Consider the following 19,413-nt stretch of genomic DNA (forward strand, 5'->3'; position numbering starts at 1 on the left):
AAAGTAAAAAAAACCAAACACTACATACTTACATTCCGGTGTCTGTCCCCCGGCGTTCTGCTTCTCTCCACTGTGTCTGCGCCAGCCGGAAAGCACAGCGGTGACGTCAGACGTCACCGCTGTGCTCGCTTTCCGGCCAGCCGGCGCTCACAGTGTAGAGAAGCAGAACGCCGGGGGACAGACACCAGAATGTAAGTATGTACTGTTTTTTTTTTTTTACTTTTACGCTGGTAACCACGGTAAACATCGGGTTACTAAGCGCGGCCCTGCGCTTAGTAACTAGATGTTTACCCTGGTTACAAGCGAACGCATCGCTGGATCGCTGTCACACACAACGATCCAGCGATGACAGCGGGAGATCCAGCGACGAAAGAAAGTTCCAAACGATCTGCTAGGACGTACGATTCTCAGCAGGGTCCCTGATCGCTGCTGCGTGTCAGACACTGCGATATCGTATGGATATCGCTGGAACGTCACGGATCGTACCGTCGTAGTGACAAAAGTGTCACTGTGTGACAGTACCCTAAGAGTCTGAAGTTAAACGTTCCTTCACAAAAACTTTGGCAGAAATTCATTGGCCCTTTCAAGATGAATGGTATTGTGAGCTCTGTGGCCTGCCGTCTGAAGCTGCCTAGGACAATGAAGGTACACTCAGTTTTTAATGTATCTTTACTAAAGCCTGTATCTCCTAATACCTTCCAGGGACGTGTTGTGCTACCTCCGCAGCCTGTGGTGATTGATGGGCAAGAACAATTTGTTCTGAATTAAATGAATTATGCATACATCATATGATGTACATTAGATCACAGTGTGTGAACCATTATATTTTAAGCACCACTGTGATCCACTAGTTTCCTGCAGATTGTGACCTGCCCGCTGCTCCAGTGTTTCATGGAGCGGCGGAGAGGTCTCTAGTCAATGTCAGTCTATGAGAGCCTCTTTCTGGCCTCATTATCACCTCATTCTTGCCTCTTTCTGTATCTCATATTGAGCGCTTGTGACATAGCATCTAATTTCTGGCCAGTCAGAAGCTGCACTCACAAGATGGAGCCACGGGAGTGGAGTGGTGCCAAAAAATGATGAATACGCTGGAGGATGAGTTTATGACCGGGGAAGGGGACTTGCGCTTAAAGCACCAGTTCAGCGGTGATTAAAAAAAACCCTCCAGAGTGGAGCTTTAATGATAAGTAATTTATTATTATACTAGATGGAGGCCCGATGGAGGACGGAAATGTCACGATGGGGGCAGGCATTGCAGTGTTGAGAATCTCTCCCCCCATGTTCGCACCCACCTGTTAAGACTGCAGATTTCTGTTTGCGGCGCTGTTTTTGCCTAATGGCATCCTGTGATAATCTAATGACTTTTGCATCAGGGGATTCATGTGCTTGACGCCTACTCTTATATGCATTGTTTTTGTCCCAGCGATGCTGTTGCTCTTCAAGAGTCTCATTTGCCCGTTGCTGTCTTTGACATTGTGCCTTTGCGGCTTTCCTTTCATTGTCATTGGCATACTTTTTAAGAGGAGCCATGTTGGCATTGATATTTGCTTTTTAAAGGGGTTTTCCCACAAACGAAAGTTAATTGTCTGTGTCTGACCATGTACAGAACATATCACAGCTCCTGGGCAGGGGAGGAAGCAAAAGGCAATACTGACATTACTGCAGGAGTAAATATAGAAAAACTGACTGAACAGCCATCTAGTCTGAACTGGTGCATAACCAAAAAGTCTTACATAGCAAATAGATAATGGCTGCACTCAAGTTTATTGTGCTAAAGCAAGGAAATGTGCAATACATGAAATGTGAACAGCATAATGGCTTGTGAAATCTATGAAAAAACACATGAGATTTTTAGCACAAAATTTGGCCAAATATTGTGAGCCCATTCACCAAACGTCAAGGTAATCTCAGATCGAATGGGTAACTAACCTGTCTGCCTAGTGTGAACACTTACCTATGGCTAATAACATGGTAAAGCCTGTATTTATAGAGGAGGTTAGAACCAACTGTGTTTGGATGTAGTTAAAATCACAGCATGGTGAAGGGCGGGGCGTTCAAGTCAGAAAAAGCAATACATAGTAAATATAGAAAAACTGACTGAACAGCCATCTAGTCTGAACTGGTGCATAACCAAAAAGTCTTACATAGCAAATAGATAATGGCTGCACTCAAGTTTATTGTGCTAAAGCAAGGAAATGTGCAATACATGAAATGTGAACAGCATAATGGCTTGTGAAATCTATGAAAAAACACATGAGATTTTTAGCACAAAATTTGGCCAAATATTGTGAGCCCATTCACCAAACGTCAAGGTAATCTCAGATCGAATGGGTAACTAACCTGTCTGCCTAGTGTGAACACTTACCTATGGCTAATAACATGGTAAAGCCTGTATTTATAGAGGAGGTTAGAACCAACTGTGTTTGGATGTAGTTAAAATCACAGCATGGTGAAGGGCGGGGCGTTCAAGTCAGAAAAAGCAATACATAGTAAATATAGAAAAACTGACTGAACAGCCATCTAGTCTGAACTGGTGCATAACCAAAAAGTCTTACATAGCAAATAGATAATGGCTGCACTCAAGTTTATTGTGCTAAAGCAAGGAAATGTGCAATACATGAAATGTGAACAGCATAATGGCTTGTGAAATCTATGAAAAAACACATGAGATTTTTAGCACAAAATTTGGCCAAATATTGTGAGCCCATTCACCAAACGTCAAGGTAATCTCAGATCGAAACACAGTTGGTTCTAACCTCCTCTATAAATACAGGCTTTACCATGTTATTAGCCATAGGTAAGTGTTCACACTAGGCAGACAGGTTAGTTACCCATTCGATCTGAGATTACCTTGACGTTTGGTGAATGGGCTCACAATATTTGGCCAAATTTTGTGCTAAAAATCTCATGTGTTTTTTCATAGATTTCACAAGCCATTATGCTGTTCACATTTCATGTATTGCACATTTCCTTGCTTTAGCACAATAAACTTGAGTGCAGCCATTATCTATTTGCTATGTAAGACTTTTTGGTTATGCACCAGTTCAGACTAGATGGCTGTTCAGTCAGTTTTTCTATATTTACTATGTATTGCTTTTTCTGACTTGAACGCCCCGCCCTTCACCATGCTGTGATTTTTAACTACATCCAAACACAGTTGGTTCTAACCTCCTCTATAAATACAGGCTTTACCATGTTATTAGCCATAGGTAAGTGTTCACACTAGGCAGACAGGTTAGTTACCCATTCGATCTGAGATTACCTTGACGTTTGGTGAATGGGCTCACAATATTTGGCCAAATTTTGTGCTAAAAATCTCATGTGTTTTTTCATAGATTTCACAAGCCATTATGCTGTTCACATTTCATGTATTGCACATTTCCTTGCTTTAGCACAATAAACTTGAGTGCAGCCATTATCTATTTGCTATGTAAGACTTTTTGGTTATGCACCAGTTCAGACTAGATGGCTGTTCAGTCAGTTTTTCTATATTTACTATGTATTGCTTTTTCTGACTTGAACGCCCCGCCCTTCACCATGCTGTGATTTTAACTACATCCAAACACAGTTGGTTCTAACCTCCTCTATAAATACAGGCTTTACCATGTTATTAGCCATAGGTAAGTGTTCACACTAGGCAGACAGGTTAGTTACCCATTCGATCTGAGATTACCTTGACGTTTGGTGAATGGGCTCACAATATTTGGCCAAATTTTGTGCTAAAAATCTCATGTGTTTTTTCATAGATTTCACAAGCCATTATGCTGTTCACATTTCATGTATTGCACATTTCCTTGCTTTAGCACAATAAACTTGAGTGCAGCCATTATCTATTTGCTATGTAAGACTTTTTGGTTATGCACCAGTTCAGACTAGATGGCTGTTCAGTCAGTTTTTCTATATTTACTATGTATTGCTTTTTCTGACTTGAACGCCCCGCCCTTCACCATGCTGTGATTTTAACTACATCCAAACACAGTTGGTTCTAACCTCCTCTATAAATACAGGCTTTACCATGTTATTAGCCATAGGTAAGTGTTCACACTAGGCAGACAGGTTAGTTACCCATTCGATCTGAGATTACCTTGACGTTTGGTGAATGGGCTCACAATATTTGGCCAAATTTTGTGCTAAAAATCTCATGTGTTTTTTCATAGATTTCACAAGCCATTATGCTGTTCACATTTCATGTATTGCACATTTCCTTGCTTTAGCACAATAAACTTGAGTGCAGCCATTATCTATTTGCTATGTAAGACTTTTTGGTTATGCACCAGTTCAGACTAGATGGCTGTTCAGTCAGTTTTTCTATATTTACTATGTATTGCTTTTTCTGACTTGAACGCCCTGCCCTTCACCATGCTGTGATTTTAACTACATCCAAACACAGTTGGTTCTAACCTCCTCTATAAATACAGGCTTTACCATGTTATTAGCCATAGGTAAGTGTTCACACTAGGCAGACAGGTTAGTTACCCATTCGATCTGAGATTACCTTGACGTTTGGTGAATGGGCTCACAATATTTGGCCAAATTTTGTGCTAAAAATCTCATGTGTTTTTTCATAGATTTCACAAGCCATTATGCTGTTCACATTTCATGTATTGCACATTTCCTTGCTTTAGCACAATAAACTTGAGTGCAGCCATTATCTATTTGCTATGTAAGACTTTTTGGTTATGCACCAGTTCAGACTAGATGGCTGTTCAGTCAGTTTTTCTATATTTACTATGTATTGCTTTTTCTGACTTGAACGCCCCGCCCTTCACCATGCTGTGATTTTAACTACATCCAAACACAGTTGGTTCTAACCTCCTCTATAAATACAGGCTTTACCATGTTATTAGCCATAGGTAAGTGTTCACACTAGGCAGACAGGTTAGTTACCCATTCGATCTGAGATTACCTTGACGTTTGGTGAATGGGCTCACAATATTTGGCCAAATTTTGTGCTAAAAATCTCATGTGTTTTTTCATAGATTTCACAAGCCATTATGCTGTTCACATTTCATGTATTGCACATTTCCTTGCTTTAGCACAATAAACTTGAGTGCAGCCATTATCTATTTGCTATTACAGCAGGAGATCACAGAGGATACATTTTGTGAGGTAAAATATTGTTTAAAACAGTCAGTGAAATATTTTACCTGACAAAATGAATGCTCTGTGATCCAATGCTGTAATGTCAGTATTGTCTTTTGCTTCCTCCCCTGCCAAGGAGATGTGGTATGCTCCGTACATGGTCAGTCACAGACAATTTTTAAAATGAACTTTTGTTCATGGGAAAACCCCTTTAATGTGCGAGCCTTCCTCTGCCTGTAGACACGTTGCGCATTTGCCGCCGGGATCAGTCGAATGATTCACTGCACCTGCGTGGAATTCACACAGGCGCAGTAAATCAGACTGCCGCCATCTTTTTGCAGAAAGATAGCGGCGGTCACAATAAAACTGTGCATGTGCTCCTCCTGTACAATGATGGCGGCGGTCAGTGAATCATTGGGCTGATCCCGCCGATGGCGTGTTCGTGTTCCGCTGGTGGTACCATGCAAGAGGCTGCTTACGACGTATACAGTGTGTGTGTGTGTGTGTGGTGCGTACGGCGTATACAGTGTGTGTGTGGTGCATACAGCACATACAGTATGTGTTTGTGTGTGTGTGTGTCTGCATGGTGCATATGGCATATATAGTGTGTGTGTGTGGTGTGACGGTGTTTCGCTGGTGGTACCGCGCAACAGGCTGTTACCACCAGCAGTTTCCATATTTAGAAACCCATCACTTGGGTGTCCCAATATGGCAGTCGGTGAACTTCCGCAGCTTGGAATTCTGGGATCCGGACACATCTGGACGGAACAGGATGTGAAGACAGTACAAGGTAAGTATATATTAAGAAAGTTAATAAAAGTTGGGAATAAATGTCTGAGGTCACTTTATGTGACTGCAGACTGCCAATTCATGACAGGGAGCGCCTGCTGCATGAACCCCCCAATAACACCGCCGTTATCAGGTGGTCATGTGACCATGTTTGCTATGTGCACTAGAAAGTTTTGGTTTCTCTCAATAGAAGAGAATTGGGAGAAGCCGAAAGAGTCATCACATTACTGCCTGCTCGAATCTGTGATACTGGGACCATTGTTACTGTATATAGGGGGACTCAGGTGACAGTATTAAATGTTAAGTGGGCACTTAAGAAGCATTATTGTTATAGGGGCACTCAGAGTATTGTGACCATCAAAGTTGCATATGTGGTATTATTACTTTTTAGGGTTAAAATGTGGAGAGCAATAGCACAGGGCAGTAATATTTATTCAGGGGAATTTTACTAGAGAGCACAAATGTGGCATTATTACTATTTAAGGGGCACAGTGGTGGCAGTATTATGTGGTGGTAAGATGTGATGGTAAGATGAGCATGGTTATTGTACCGCACAGTAGGAGCAGTAATAGGGACACATACAGCAGCAGCGCTTCAGTATTGGGGTATCAGGCAGTAATAGGGACACATACGGCAGCAGCGCCTCAGTATTGGGGTATCAGGGGCAGTAATAGGGACACATATGGCAGCAGCGGCTCAGTATTGGGGTATCAGGGGCAGTAATAGGGACACATACGGCAGCAGCGGCTTAGTATTGGGGTATCAGGGGCAGTAATAGGGTCACATACGGCAGCAGCGGCTCAGTATTGGGGTATCAGGGGCAGTAATAGGGTCACATACGGCAGCAGCGGCTCAGTGTTGAGGTATCAGGGGCCGTAATAGGGACACATACGGCAGCAGCGCCTCAGTATTGGGGTATCAGGCAGTAATAGGGTCACATACGGCAGCAGCGGCTCAGTGTTGAGGTATCAGGGGCCGTAATAGGGACACATACGGCAGCAGCGCCTCAGTATTGGGGTATCAGGCAGTAATAGGGACACATACGGCAGCAGCGCCTCAGTATTGGGGTATCAGGTGCAGTAATAGGGACACATATGGCAGCAGTGGCTCAGTATTGGGGTATCAGGTGCAGTAATAGGGACATATATGGCAGCAGCGGCTCAGTATTGGGGTATCAGGGGCAGTAATAGGGACACATACAGTAGCAGCAGCTCAGTATTGGGTGTATCAGGTGCAGTAATAGGGACACATACGGCAGCAGCGCCTCAGTATTGGGGTATCAGGGGCAGTAATAGGGACACATGGCAGCAGAGGCTCATTATTGGGGTATCAGGGGCATTAATAGGGTTACATAAATAAATAATAACTTGGCACTCAGAAGTTCTTTTTGCATGATGAAAATAACTTTTTCGTTTATTAGTGCAACCAGTTCAATGATAAATGATTTTAAACGTTTTCGGTCACAAGACCTTCATCAGAAACATCTCATATTTAGTGCGCCCTCTCTAGTATACCTCCCAGGATCCTCCAGGTCTAATTGCCCGGTTACGTCTGTGCGCAGGCCACTTGGGCCTATACATTACGCTGCCTTGCTTCCAGTTTCATATGAGATGTTTCTGATGAAGGTCTTGTGACCGAAAACGTTTAAAATCATTTATCATTGAACTGGTTGCACTAATAAACGAAAAAGTTATTTTCATCATGCAAAAAGAACTTCTGAGTGCCAAGTTATTATTTATTTATTGACGGGTTGGAAACCTCACTTGAGCACCACCCAGGACCCTCGAGTGCCGTGTGTAACTTATATATCAAATAGGGTTACATAAGGCAGTAGCGGCTCAGTATTGGGGTATCAGGGGCAGTAATAGGGTCACATACGGCAGCAGCAGCTCAGTATTGGGGTATCAGGTGCAGTAATAGGGTCACATACGGCAGCAGCGGTTCAGTATTGAGGTATCAGGTGCAGTAATAGGGACACATACGGCAGCAGTGGCTCAGTATTGGGATATCAGGTGCAGTAATAGGGACACTAATAGGGACACATACAGCAGCAGTGGCTCAGTATTTGGGTATCAGGAGCAGTAATAGGGACACATATGGCAGCAGCGGCTCAGTATTGGGGTATAAGCAGAATGAGGAGTTTCTGCAGGTTGGGAATAGATGTAGATGGGGCTGGAAATGTGAGAAGTCAGATGTGTCTTTGTTGTATTCTCTGCAAATGAGTCCTGGCTGGAGAAGTTGTCATGTCGGTCTGGGGGGTAAGATGGAAAAGACGTGAAAAGTGAAAGATTCCATCAGAAAGAACGTGAGCGGTAACTAACTGTACTGTGATCTCTCATATGGTCTGCAGGACTGGTATCTACCATGATATGGTCTCCATATGGAAACCACCGGAGACTAGATGGAGGTGGACATGACTTGGGGATGGGTGGACCATGAACTCCTGCAGCTTTTGCTTGTATTGCGGTGTAGATTTTAAACAAGAGTGATGTTGCTTTAAGAGGAAGGAGTTTAGATGTTTGTGCCTGGTGTATTACTGTGAGGAGAGTGGGGCTTATATAGGGGAGGCAACTCTGTCTCTCTCTTAGGCTACTTTCACACACAGCATATTTGCTGCGTATTTTTACGCGCGCGTATTTTGCTGCTGCTTTACCTGCGTTTTTTTACGCAGGCAAAAAACGCAGCTGCTTTCACACACTGCGTTTTTTGCTGCGTTTTTTGCTGCGTTTTTTGCAGCTGCGTTTTTTTCAGCATTGTGTACTGAAATTAAAGTTTGTTTGAAAAAAAAAAAAAGAGGAAAAAAAAAAAGAGTCATTGAGGTCATTTCCTGTCTTTATGACTCAGAATACAATACACACTGGAGTTAACACTGGAGTTTTCCGGTACTCCACATTGTTTGCTGTACGTTATTCCTGACACTCCTGTGAGTTCTTCTACCATAGATATAGAGTGCCTTCTATTCAGCAGTTCCCCTCGTAGTATATCTGATTTCTAGGGGGTGTCCTCTATTCATGGCAAGTGGGTGTTATGTAATGTGTATTTTTTGCCATGGTCGACAAATCAAAGAAGCAGACTACATCATAGTTAATAGTTCAAATATTTATTTGTAGTAACTGTCAAAATTGAAAAACTTTTCTAATAAAATTGAGAATAGAATGATTTGTTGTTTTTTTTTGTTATTAACAAAATTTCACACGTAAACACTGTAAACATCCCCAAAATGGGATTATAAACCTGTGGATGTCCAAGTCCACTCATTAATTGCCGCCAGGAGGGCATGCTTCCAGCTTTCATTAGTATTGCGCAAGGCCCTTTCCTCGTCACCACTGACGGTGAGTCATTCGGCACTTGCGCAACACTAATCAGAGCTGGAAACATGCCCTCTTGGCGGTAACTGAGGAGTGGACTTGGACATCATGGCGTTTTAAACATGAAAAGCAACATTATGCCTACTGGTCCTCATATAGGCTTTGTGAATATGAGTAGTAGCTCCAGTCTGGATAACATCCCCAAAATGGGATTATAAACCTGTGGATGTCCATGTCCACTCATTAATTGCCGCCAGGAGGGCATGCTTCCAGCTTTCATTAGTATTGCGCAAGGCCCTTTCCTCGTCACCACTGACTGTGAGTCATTCGGCACTTGCGCAACACTAATCAGAGCTGGAAACATGCCCTCTTGGCGGTAACTGAGGAGTGGACTTGGACATCATGGCGTTTTAAACATGAAAAGCAACATTATGCCTACTGGTCCTCATATAGGCTTTGTGAATATGAGTAGTAGCTCCAGTCTGGATAACATCCCCAAAATGGGATTATAAACCTGTGGATGTCCAAGTCCACTCATTAATTGCCGCCAGGAGGGCATGCTTCCAGCTTTCATTAGTATTGCGCAAGGCCCTTTCCTCGTCACCACTGACGGTGAGTCATTCGGCACTTGCGCAACACTAATCAGAGCTGGAAACATGCCCTCTTGGCGGTAACTGAGGAGTGGACTTGGACATCATGGCGTTTTAAACATGAAAAGCAACATTATGCCTACTGGTCCTCATATAGGCTTTGTGAATATGAGTAGTAGCTCCAGTCTGGATAACATCCCCAAAATGGGATTATAAACCTGTGGATGTCCAAGTCCACTCATTAATTGCCGCCAGGAGGGCATGCTTCCAGCTTTCATTAGTATTGCGCAAGGCCCTTTCCTCGTCACCACTGACGGTGAGTCATTCGGCACTTGTGCAACACTAATCAGAGCTGGAAACATGCCCTCTTGGCGGTAACTGAGGAGTGGACTTGGACATCATGGCGTTTTAAACATGAAAAGCAACATTATGCCTACTGGTCCTCATATAGGCTTTGTGAATATGAGTAGTAGCTCCAGTCTGGATGGTGTTCTTCAGACTGGGCTACTACTCTGGATGTTGGTGCACCTGCAGCAGCACTTGGAGCAGATGGCAGAGGTCTATTGAATGCTGCTGCAGGTGCAAGAGGAGTCGGCGTCGGTGGATGCCAGATGTGGTTTAGTGAACAAACCATTTCTTCAAAGGTTGGATTTATATGCGGATACTTCTTAAAACATGTCACCGCCATTGAAATATACGTCATGCAGGAGTCCTGGACCTCGGGGGACAGAGTACGCATTCTGGAAGCTAGAGTGGTTCCATATGCTGAGAATTGATCCTCTTCAGGTTGGCGATCAATTAGAGAAATTGCCCTTGCCAAGGCAGCCGTCTCCTCATCCTCCTTTGAAGAGCCTCTTTTCCTCTTCCTCTGTGTTGAGGCTGGAGGTGGAGGTGGTGTTGGTGGTGGCGGCGGCGATGCCAATGAACTAGTCTCGGAGAGGGGCAGATCATCATTTTGGGTAGAAGGGTCAGGCCTTGGCTCATTTGGAAGAGAGCTGGTAGCAGGCTGTGAAGCATGTTCATACACTGGAGTTGTTGCTGTGGCCGGGATTTCGGTCATCGGCTGGACATTGCCTATGGTTCTGTAAAGAGAAACATCAAAACAATAGTTTTAATACATTTTATTTTCTATTCAAAATTAAAGACGTTACTGATACTTACGGTCGGTAATGTAGACTGCCGTTTAAAAATTGGAGTTCCTGTTCAAAACGCCCTTGAGAAGCAGGTGCCGCAGAGCCACTTGGTGCTTCTGACCGTGACCGTGTAAATCTGTCCCTCACCGACCTCCAGCGGGTTCTCAAGGCTGAAACTAAAAAGTGAAAAATTGAACCTATTAATATACTATTCAACTACATACAGACAAGAAATTCAAAAATACTCCTCCAAAATGGAAAATATTTACCAATTTCTTTTTGCCGCTCCTTTGGGTATGACTCGTACAGGGGATAGAGGGTGACACAGACCTTGTGCCAGGAAGCAGTTTTTGTATATTTGTTGGAAAACTCCCGGCACCCCTTATCCCAAAGACATGGGAAGTTTTGAACCTAAAAAAGGTAAAACATTAACTACTATTAGTTATACACACAAAATTTGACAAACTTGATAGAGGCAGAAAAAGTAACACAGGCTGCTGAGGAATGACAACCCCAACTGCTTGTTATTACCTTCACACGCATACGGGACACACACGCACAGGGGACACACACGCACAGGGGACAGAAAATCCGGTGAAGAGCGTTTTTTTAATAAATATTTTGCTAGGTTTAAAACTAAATTGGAAATAAATAGGGATTCAACGCAGGGCGCAGAGAACGCAGCAAGTTGCGTATTTAAGTGCCACGTGCCACGTATTTAAGTGCCACGTATCACGTATTTCGGTGCCACGTGCCACGTATTTCAGTGCCACGTATCAAAGTGCCACGTGCCACATATTTCAGTGCCACGTATCAAAGTGCCATGTGCCACGTATCAAAGTGCCACGTGCCACGTATTTCAGTGCCACGTGCCATGTATCAAAGTGCCACGTGCCACGTATCAAAGTGCCACGTGCCACGTATTTCAGTGCCACGTGCCACGTATCAAAGTGCCACGTGCCACATATTTCAGTGCCACGTATCAAAGTGCCATGTGCCACGTATCAAAGTGCCACGTGCCACGTATTTCAGTGCCACGTGCCACGTATCAAAGTGCCACGTATCAAAGTGCCACGTGCCACGTATCAAAGTGCCACGTGCCACGTATTTCAGTGCCACGTGCCACGTATCAAAGTGCCACGTATCAAAGTGCCACGTGCCACGTATCAAAGTGCCACGTGCCACATATTTCAGGGCCACGTGCCACGTATTTCAGTTCCACGTGCCACGTATCAAAGTGCCACGTGCCACATATTTCAGTGCCACGTATTTAAGTGACACGTATCACGTATTTCAGTGCCACGTATTTCAGTGCCATGTGCCACGTATCAAAGTGCCACGTGCCACATATTTCAGTGCCACGTATTTAAGTGACACGTGCCACGTATCAAAGTGCCACGTATCACGTATTTCAGTGCCACGTATTTAAGTGACACGTGCCACGTATCAAAGTGCCACGTATCATGTATTTCAGTGCCACGTATTTAAGTGACACGTGCCACGTATCAAAGTGCCACGTATCACGTATTTCAGTGCCACGTATTTAAGTGACACGTATCACGTATAAGTGCCACGTGTCACGTATTTAATTGCCACGTATTTAAGTGCCACGTATCAAGATTTTCCATGGAGAACAGACACATCCAGAGATATGTCTGCTCTCCACGGCTGCAGCAACACACTGACAGGAGCCATAGTTCCTGTCGGTGTGTCACTGCGCATGCGCGAGCGAGTTTACCGGCGGTCATTGACCCCGGCACTCTCGCTTAACGGCAGTGCTGCGTGGGAAAGTTCAACGCAGCTGTACTGCTGTTAACCGAGACGCCGGAGCCATTGAACTCCGGAACAGTACGCGATACACTGCTAGGAGCTTCGCTCCTGGCAGTGTATCGCCGGAGAGCAGGGGATCGGCGTGAGACACTCGTTTTATGGATTCTGCGGACAGGGAGTATGGATTTGGTTTATTATTTTTGGATTTTTTCCTGGAGGATCGAGGGCTTCGCCTACAAGTGTGCTGTTGGTGAGTATATACTCTATGTTATGTGTTGTATGTACTGTACTGTGTGTCATGTATGTGTATTGTGTGTAGGTGTTTTGTGTAACTTTACAACTGTGCTAAGTCGCCGGACACAGGGACAACTCTCCCATCCTAATACCGGATGGGAGTAGTAGTCCCATACGGCGACTTAGCACAATGGTGGCACTAGCGTCGCATGGGGACACACACACACACACACAGACACACACACATACATACATAAACACACACACACACACACACACACATACCGTCTCGATCAGCAGCCCTACGTTTATGGTCATTCTGTTGAATGACTCCATGCTGCTTCACTGGGGGGCGGGGGCTTCCCTCTTCCTGTCCGACGTCACGTCCGGTCCTGGGTGTCAACCCCTCCGTACAAAGACGCCGACACCCAGGACAAAGGCGCTGTGTGTGGACGGTAAGATGGGGCCCTATGGGGACACGCAGACACGCCGCTGCGTAAAGAATTGACATGTCAATTCTTTTTACGCCGGCGTGTTTGCAGACAAAAGCGCCGCGTTTTTTTGCGGTGTGTCTGAACGGCAAAGTGAATTTCTCATTCACTTTGCCGGCAGACGAAAATGACATTGCGCATTTTTGAAAAGCGCCCGCAAAATAGCGCTCAAAAATGCGCTATGTCTGAAAGTAGCCTTACTCTCACAGGATGGACAGGAGGAAACATGTCTGCAGTTTCAGGGAGTATAATACTGGGGCTATCACCTCACATTATAGCTGATAGGAGTACATTCACCTCACACATCATGTATTAGTGTAGTATCAGGTCCTACATCATATATGGGATCATTTTTACCTCAGAAATTCATGTAGCCGCCATGTTCCCTCATGTGTACCTCCCTGCAGACATGGCTGATATATTACTCCACATTCATCATGTATTAGTGTAGTATCAGCTCTTACATCTTATTTGGGAGCAATATTACCTCAGAGATTCATGTAGCTGCCATGTTCCTTCATGGGTCTGTTACAAGTTGCCTCACACACTGCAGAGTCAGCTCCTGTGTGACCTCCCTACAGTATCACATTTCTGCTGTATTATACAGAGTCTTCATGAGTTTTGGGTACATGTATGAAAGGTCAGAGCATTGACACATACAGTGTCTGCTATTGCTAGCATGGAGCTGGGCAGTTACAGGTACTAATCACTGGTGAAGGGGAGCAGTAATGGGATGGTATATGTATACCATATATATATGATGGTAAGAGGCTGCACTTTATGTCTGTGCATTGCATGCTGCTGTGTGCTGATTAACTCAGCACATGGCAGGTAGTGAGTGGGCATAATAACTCAGCACATGGCGGGCAGTGAGTGGGCACTCCTAGTGTGATGCTGCACCTTGCTGTGGAGAACACATCATGGGCCCATTTTTTCAGCCCTGTCTCTCGTCTATTGTATGTAGGTAGCGTGACTGACTGGGGACACAGACCTTGCAGTTTTCTGCACATACACTTATGGCTGCAGGCAGCTTATACTAGACCTACATATTATATTTTCTTACTATGTATGTGCAGCTGGTGATTAGAGAGCCTGTCTGTAACTGCTGTAGAGGAGCATACGGCTTCTCCTTTATTGTTACAGCCAGGGCCGGCGTCAGCGGACGGCAGGGTCGGGCAGATGCCGGGGCCCCCTGACTTCTGGGGGCCCCCCTAGCAGGGGCGGACTGGGCCGGGTTGCAAAGATGCAAATGCCCCCCGGGCCGCTCCCCCTGCAGCTGATCAGGGCCGGCCGCCTGGTGGTGGCTGTAAAGCTGCAAATTGTGTGCAAAGCTGCATCAAATTGTGCGCGGCCGTGTGCGCTGCACTGTGAAGCGGCCGGCAGCAGTCACAGTCGGCGCACACGTCCGCGCCGGGTCCGGGAGCTTTGTGCGCGGCTGTCAGCTTGACGGCTGCACAGCTCCTGCTCCCTCCAGGCTCCATGATATCTCTCTATGCTTCCGGGTCAGGTGTCGGGCGTGCGCGATGACGTCATCGCGCACGTGCCGACATGTCCCGGCCAGGACGCTAGCGGAGAGGCGCTGCAAGGGAGCGAGTGGTGATGTAAGTATAAAAAAACCTTTTTTTTTTTTTTTTTTTAAATTAAATGGTGGGTAACTGCAAATGAAGAAGTGGGGAGGGGTGAAAGGAGGCTGCACATGATGGAGTTTTGGGGGTTAAAGGAGGCTGCACATGATGGAATTTGGGGGGTTAAAGGAGGCTGCACATGACGGAATTTGGGGGGTTAAAGGTGGCTGCACATGATGGAATTTGGGGGGATAAAGAAGGCTGCACATGATGGAATTTGGGGGGTTAAAGGAGGCTGCACATGATGGAGTTTGGGGGGATTAAAGGAGGCTGCACACGATGGAACTTGGGGGGGTTAAAGGAGGCTGCACATGACGGAATTTGGGGGGTTAAAGGAGGCTGCACATGATGGAATTTGGGGGGTTAAAGGAGGCTGCACATGATGGAATTTGGGGGTGTTAAAGGAGGCTGCACATGATGGAGTTTGGGGGGATTAAAGGAGGCAGCACATGATGGAACTTGGGGGGGTTAAAGGAGGCTGCACATGACGGAATTTTGGGGGGTTAAAGGAGGCTTCACATGACGGAATTTGGGGGGTTAAAGGAGGCTGCACATGTTGGAATTTGGGGGGTTAAAGGAGGCTGCACATGACGGAATTTGGGGGGTTAAAGGAGGCTGCACATGATGGAATTTTGGGGGTTAAAGGAGGATGCACATGGTGGAATTTGGGGGGATTAAAGGAGGCTGCACATGATGGAATTTGGGGGGTTAAAGGAGGCTGCACATGATGGAATTTGGGGGTGTTAAAGGAGGCTGCACATGATGGAGTTTGGGGGGATTAAAGGAGGCAGCACATGATGGAACTTGGGGGGGTTAAAGGAGGCTGCACATGACAGAATTTTGGGGGGTTAAAGGAGGCTTCACATGACGGAATTTGGGGGGTTAAAGGAGGCTGCACATGTTGGAATTTGGGGGGTTAAAGGAGGCTGCACATGAAGGAATTTGGGGGGTTAAAGGAGGCTGCACATGATGGAATTTTGGGGGTTAAAGGAGGATGCACATGGTGGAATTTGGGGGGATTAAAGGAGGCTGCACATGATGGAATTTGGGGGGTTAAAGGAGGCTGTACATGACGGAATTTGGGGGGTTAAAGGAGGCTGCACATGATGGAATTTTGGGGGTTAAAGGAGGATGCACATGGTGGAATTTGGGGGGATTAAAGGAGGCTGCACATGACGGAATTTGGGGGGTTAAAGGAGGCTGCACATGATGGAATTTGGGGGTTAAGGAGGACTGCACATGATGAAGGAGGAGTTGGGCTGCACATGATGAAGTGGGGGAGTTGGGCTGCACATGATGAAGTGGGGGAGTTGGGCTGAACATGATGAAGTGGGGGTAAGGAGGACTGCACATGATGAAGGAGGAGTTGGGCTGCACATGATGAAGTGGGGGAGTTGGGCTGCACATGATGAAGTGGGGGAGTTGGGCTGAACATGATGAAGTGGGGGTAAGGAGGACTGCACATGAAGTGGGAGGTAAGGGGGACTGCACATGATGGGGGACTCGTAAGCTTGCAATCTATGAGGTTGCATAATAACCAATTATATATTGATTGTGGGTGGACCTCTGTATTCAGATGTGTAGTGTAGAAGAAAGGGAAAAAGTGGGGAATGTGCTCTAGATAACTGTGTTTTTTTTATGCAGAGGCGAGTCCTGGCTGGAAGAAGCGATGGCGGTCTGTGCTGCATGAATGAGAAAAGCAAAGATGAAGGACTTCAGCTAGAGACGTCACTGGTGAGTCAGTGTATTACCTGTGCACTGACACTATACACTGTATACTATATACAGAGCTCCTGTATATAATGTCACTGGCAGTGGTGATCACTGTATTACCTGTACACTGGCACTTTTTACAGAGCTCCTGTGTATAATGTCACTGGTGATCCCTGTATTACCTGTACACTGACACTATATACAGAGCTCCTGTGTATAATGTCACCAGTGATCACTGTGTTACATGTACACTGACAGTAAATACAGAGTTCATGTAAATAGCACTTAGTATTGTGGGTTTTTTTAAATTAATGCATTTACAATTGTATTTATATATTTATATCCTTCAAAGGCCCATACATGTCGTTGCACAGTAGGGGCATTACTACTTTCTGTGGGATTTTGGGGGGTGGGAGTAATCCTAGCAATGACACAATTGATTAAATATTGGGGTCAGTGGTCCACACTGCAGGTGCACACAGAGTGGGGAGTTTTTGTAGGTAGGGAATAGATGGGGAAGAAAGGTTTAAAGGAGCACCTAAGAAAAGTAACTACTGTTAAAGATCTAGCAAAAGGCATAAATTGTTTAAATTTGTTTAGAAGTTTACAACTTACAGAGAAGCAAATTTATCAAAAGTTTCCCTGATATATTGCACTTTCTCTATTTTGCACTAGTGTTTTTATAAAGTTTACATAGTTTTTTTCTAAATAAAATATTTGGGTCTCTGTGGTCCCTGCTGTTTTACTGTCGCCACATGATTTGCTCCACAAGGGGGCCCACTGAGGTTCTGTCGCCCAAGGGCCCATGAAAACCTGGAGCCGGCCCTGGTTACAGCATATAACACAGCATTGCCCATCATTGAATTTATCTGACCTTATGATCGGACATTTCCCAGTATCAACCTGTAATATACCTTGGTTGTAAACTTACATGGTGTTTTCATCTTCACTTATCCCACATCTTGTGCATTCGGGGGGTCCTTGAAGTTGGTTATAAATTGGTCTGGGGGATCCATTGGGATATGGATTCCTCTTTTTGGAATTTAATTTTGGTTCTTGATCTGGTGAATGGTAGAGGGGATTTTCAGTAAGGGTTTGTTGAATCCTCAGGAAGTTCAAGTGAACATTGGAACCCTGTGGTTATGGTGCTCCCAAGCCAGTGGGGTAATGGCTGGGAGTAATTTTATGTTCACTCTATGATTGGTAATCGCCAGATCTTATGAGCTTCAAGGAATCCTCCCAGTGAGCTAAGGTTATTTATGCTTTGTTGGGTTATTGAATGTTTGATTTAATAAAGGTGTGTATTAAAAAAAATAAATAAATAAAAAAAGCACGTATTTGTTTCTTTTTTAGTGGGTCTTTGAAGCTAATTATAATTTGGTCAGTAGGGGTAACCATCTCAGGTATGGACCCTCGGTTTAGGGGGGTATTCATCATAGTATGACCCCTTGTGTGGAGGAGTAAACATCTCGGTTATGGCCCCTGGTTGGAGGGGTGTACATCATAGTATGACCCCCTGGTATAGAGGGGAAACCATCTTTGGTATGGCCCCCTGGTGTGGAGGAGTGACCATCACGGTATGGCCCCCTGGTCTCCAGAAGCATTTATATCTTACCAAGACCCTGTTAGGGTAAAGTCCCTGTGGTCATGGCAATCATATTTTGCATGCCTACAGATTAAATTGGGTCCTATGAGCTAGGAACAATGGCTGGAAAAAAAAAGTAGGCATGCATTTCAATACAATCTATGGCTTCAAGGACGCTCTCTATTTTCATGTAACTTGAGAATGCTGAGGCATGGATTTTGACATTTTATATTGATTAACTCCTGTTTCTTTCAAGGTTGTCGTCTGGACAATGCAGTAATCTGGGGCATTAAACTGAAGAGCAATGTGTTAGGGCTAGCGGAACGCACCAAATGAATATAGAGATTTTATTATAATAGATGCGTTCGCAGCCCGGGGTCCACCGTGCAGGAGAACCTGCTGCTAGCAAACGGCGGAACAATATGGCGGTATGAGCTAACTCTGTTACTTCACAGAGTAGCCGTGAACTCAAAGCACTGCACCCTGTTAGACTTCACAGTGGCACAGGCTAACTACCCAAACGAGAGCAGTCAGTGGTCATGCATGCACACAAAACTCCTAGCCGGAGGTGCCAGCGTTCTAGTGGCTTTTCTCAGCCAGGTGCCTTAATACACACACACAAACTCCTCGCCGGAGGTGCCAGCATTCTAGGGGCTTATTTCAGCCAGGTCCCTGAACACAATCATACATGACCACACTGGCGCAAAGTACATAAGTTAGAACAATACTAGCGCATGGCCGTGTGGCCATGCAAGCCTTAATTAGTTGCAGCACGCACAGGACCTTAAGTTAGAAGGACCAATGAGAGGCTGCCGGCTAAGGGTGAAGTAATCAAGCGCATTAACACGAAAGGCAATGTGCCTATTCCCAATGCCTTTGTCCCAGTTGGAGAGGGTTAATGGTATATGTTATCAAGTGCCTGTAAAGCAATTAACAATGGCGTGGCAAGGTTATTAATAATGTCTTTGTAGATTTTTCTGCTATAGGCTTATTTCATTTACTATGTCCAAATATTACAGAAATTATTTAATGATCGGTTATAATGTCGCTATTATATTGTGTATGGCTTTTAATTACTCAGCACTTTTCGGGT

General features: G+C 45.0%; 2 protein-coding genes across 2 annotated transcripts in view; both read right to left on the bottom strand.

The window, feature by feature from the left end:
• The window catches only part of LOC143807683 (amine sulfotransferase-like), a 269,962-nt gene that overhangs the window by 187,102 nt on the left and 63,447 nt on the right, over positions 1 to 19,413 (bottom strand). The window lies entirely within an intron of this gene.
• LOC143807684 (uncharacterized) lies at positions 10,133 to 11,189 on the bottom strand. Its single transcript, XM_077289512.1, has 3 exons — positions 11,172 to 11,189; positions 10,931 to 11,078; positions 10,133 to 10,851 (listed from the first exon to the last, which is right to left on the bottom strand). The coding sequence occupies exon 3, from the start codon at positions 10,827 to 10,829 to the stop codon at positions 10,203 to 10,205; it is 627 nt and encodes a 208-aa protein (XP_077145627.1). The 5' UTR covers positions 10,830 to 10,851; positions 10,931 to 11,078; positions 11,172 to 11,189; the 3' UTR covers positions 10,133 to 10,202.

Source organism: Ranitomeya variabilis, chromosome 2 (genome assembly GCF_051348905.1).
Source record: "Ranitomeya variabilis isolate aRanVar5 chromosome 2, aRanVar5.hap1, whole genome shotgun sequence".
Lineage (NCBI taxonomy): Eukaryota > Metazoa > Chordata > Amphibia > Anura > Dendrobatidae > Ranitomeya > Ranitomeya variabilis.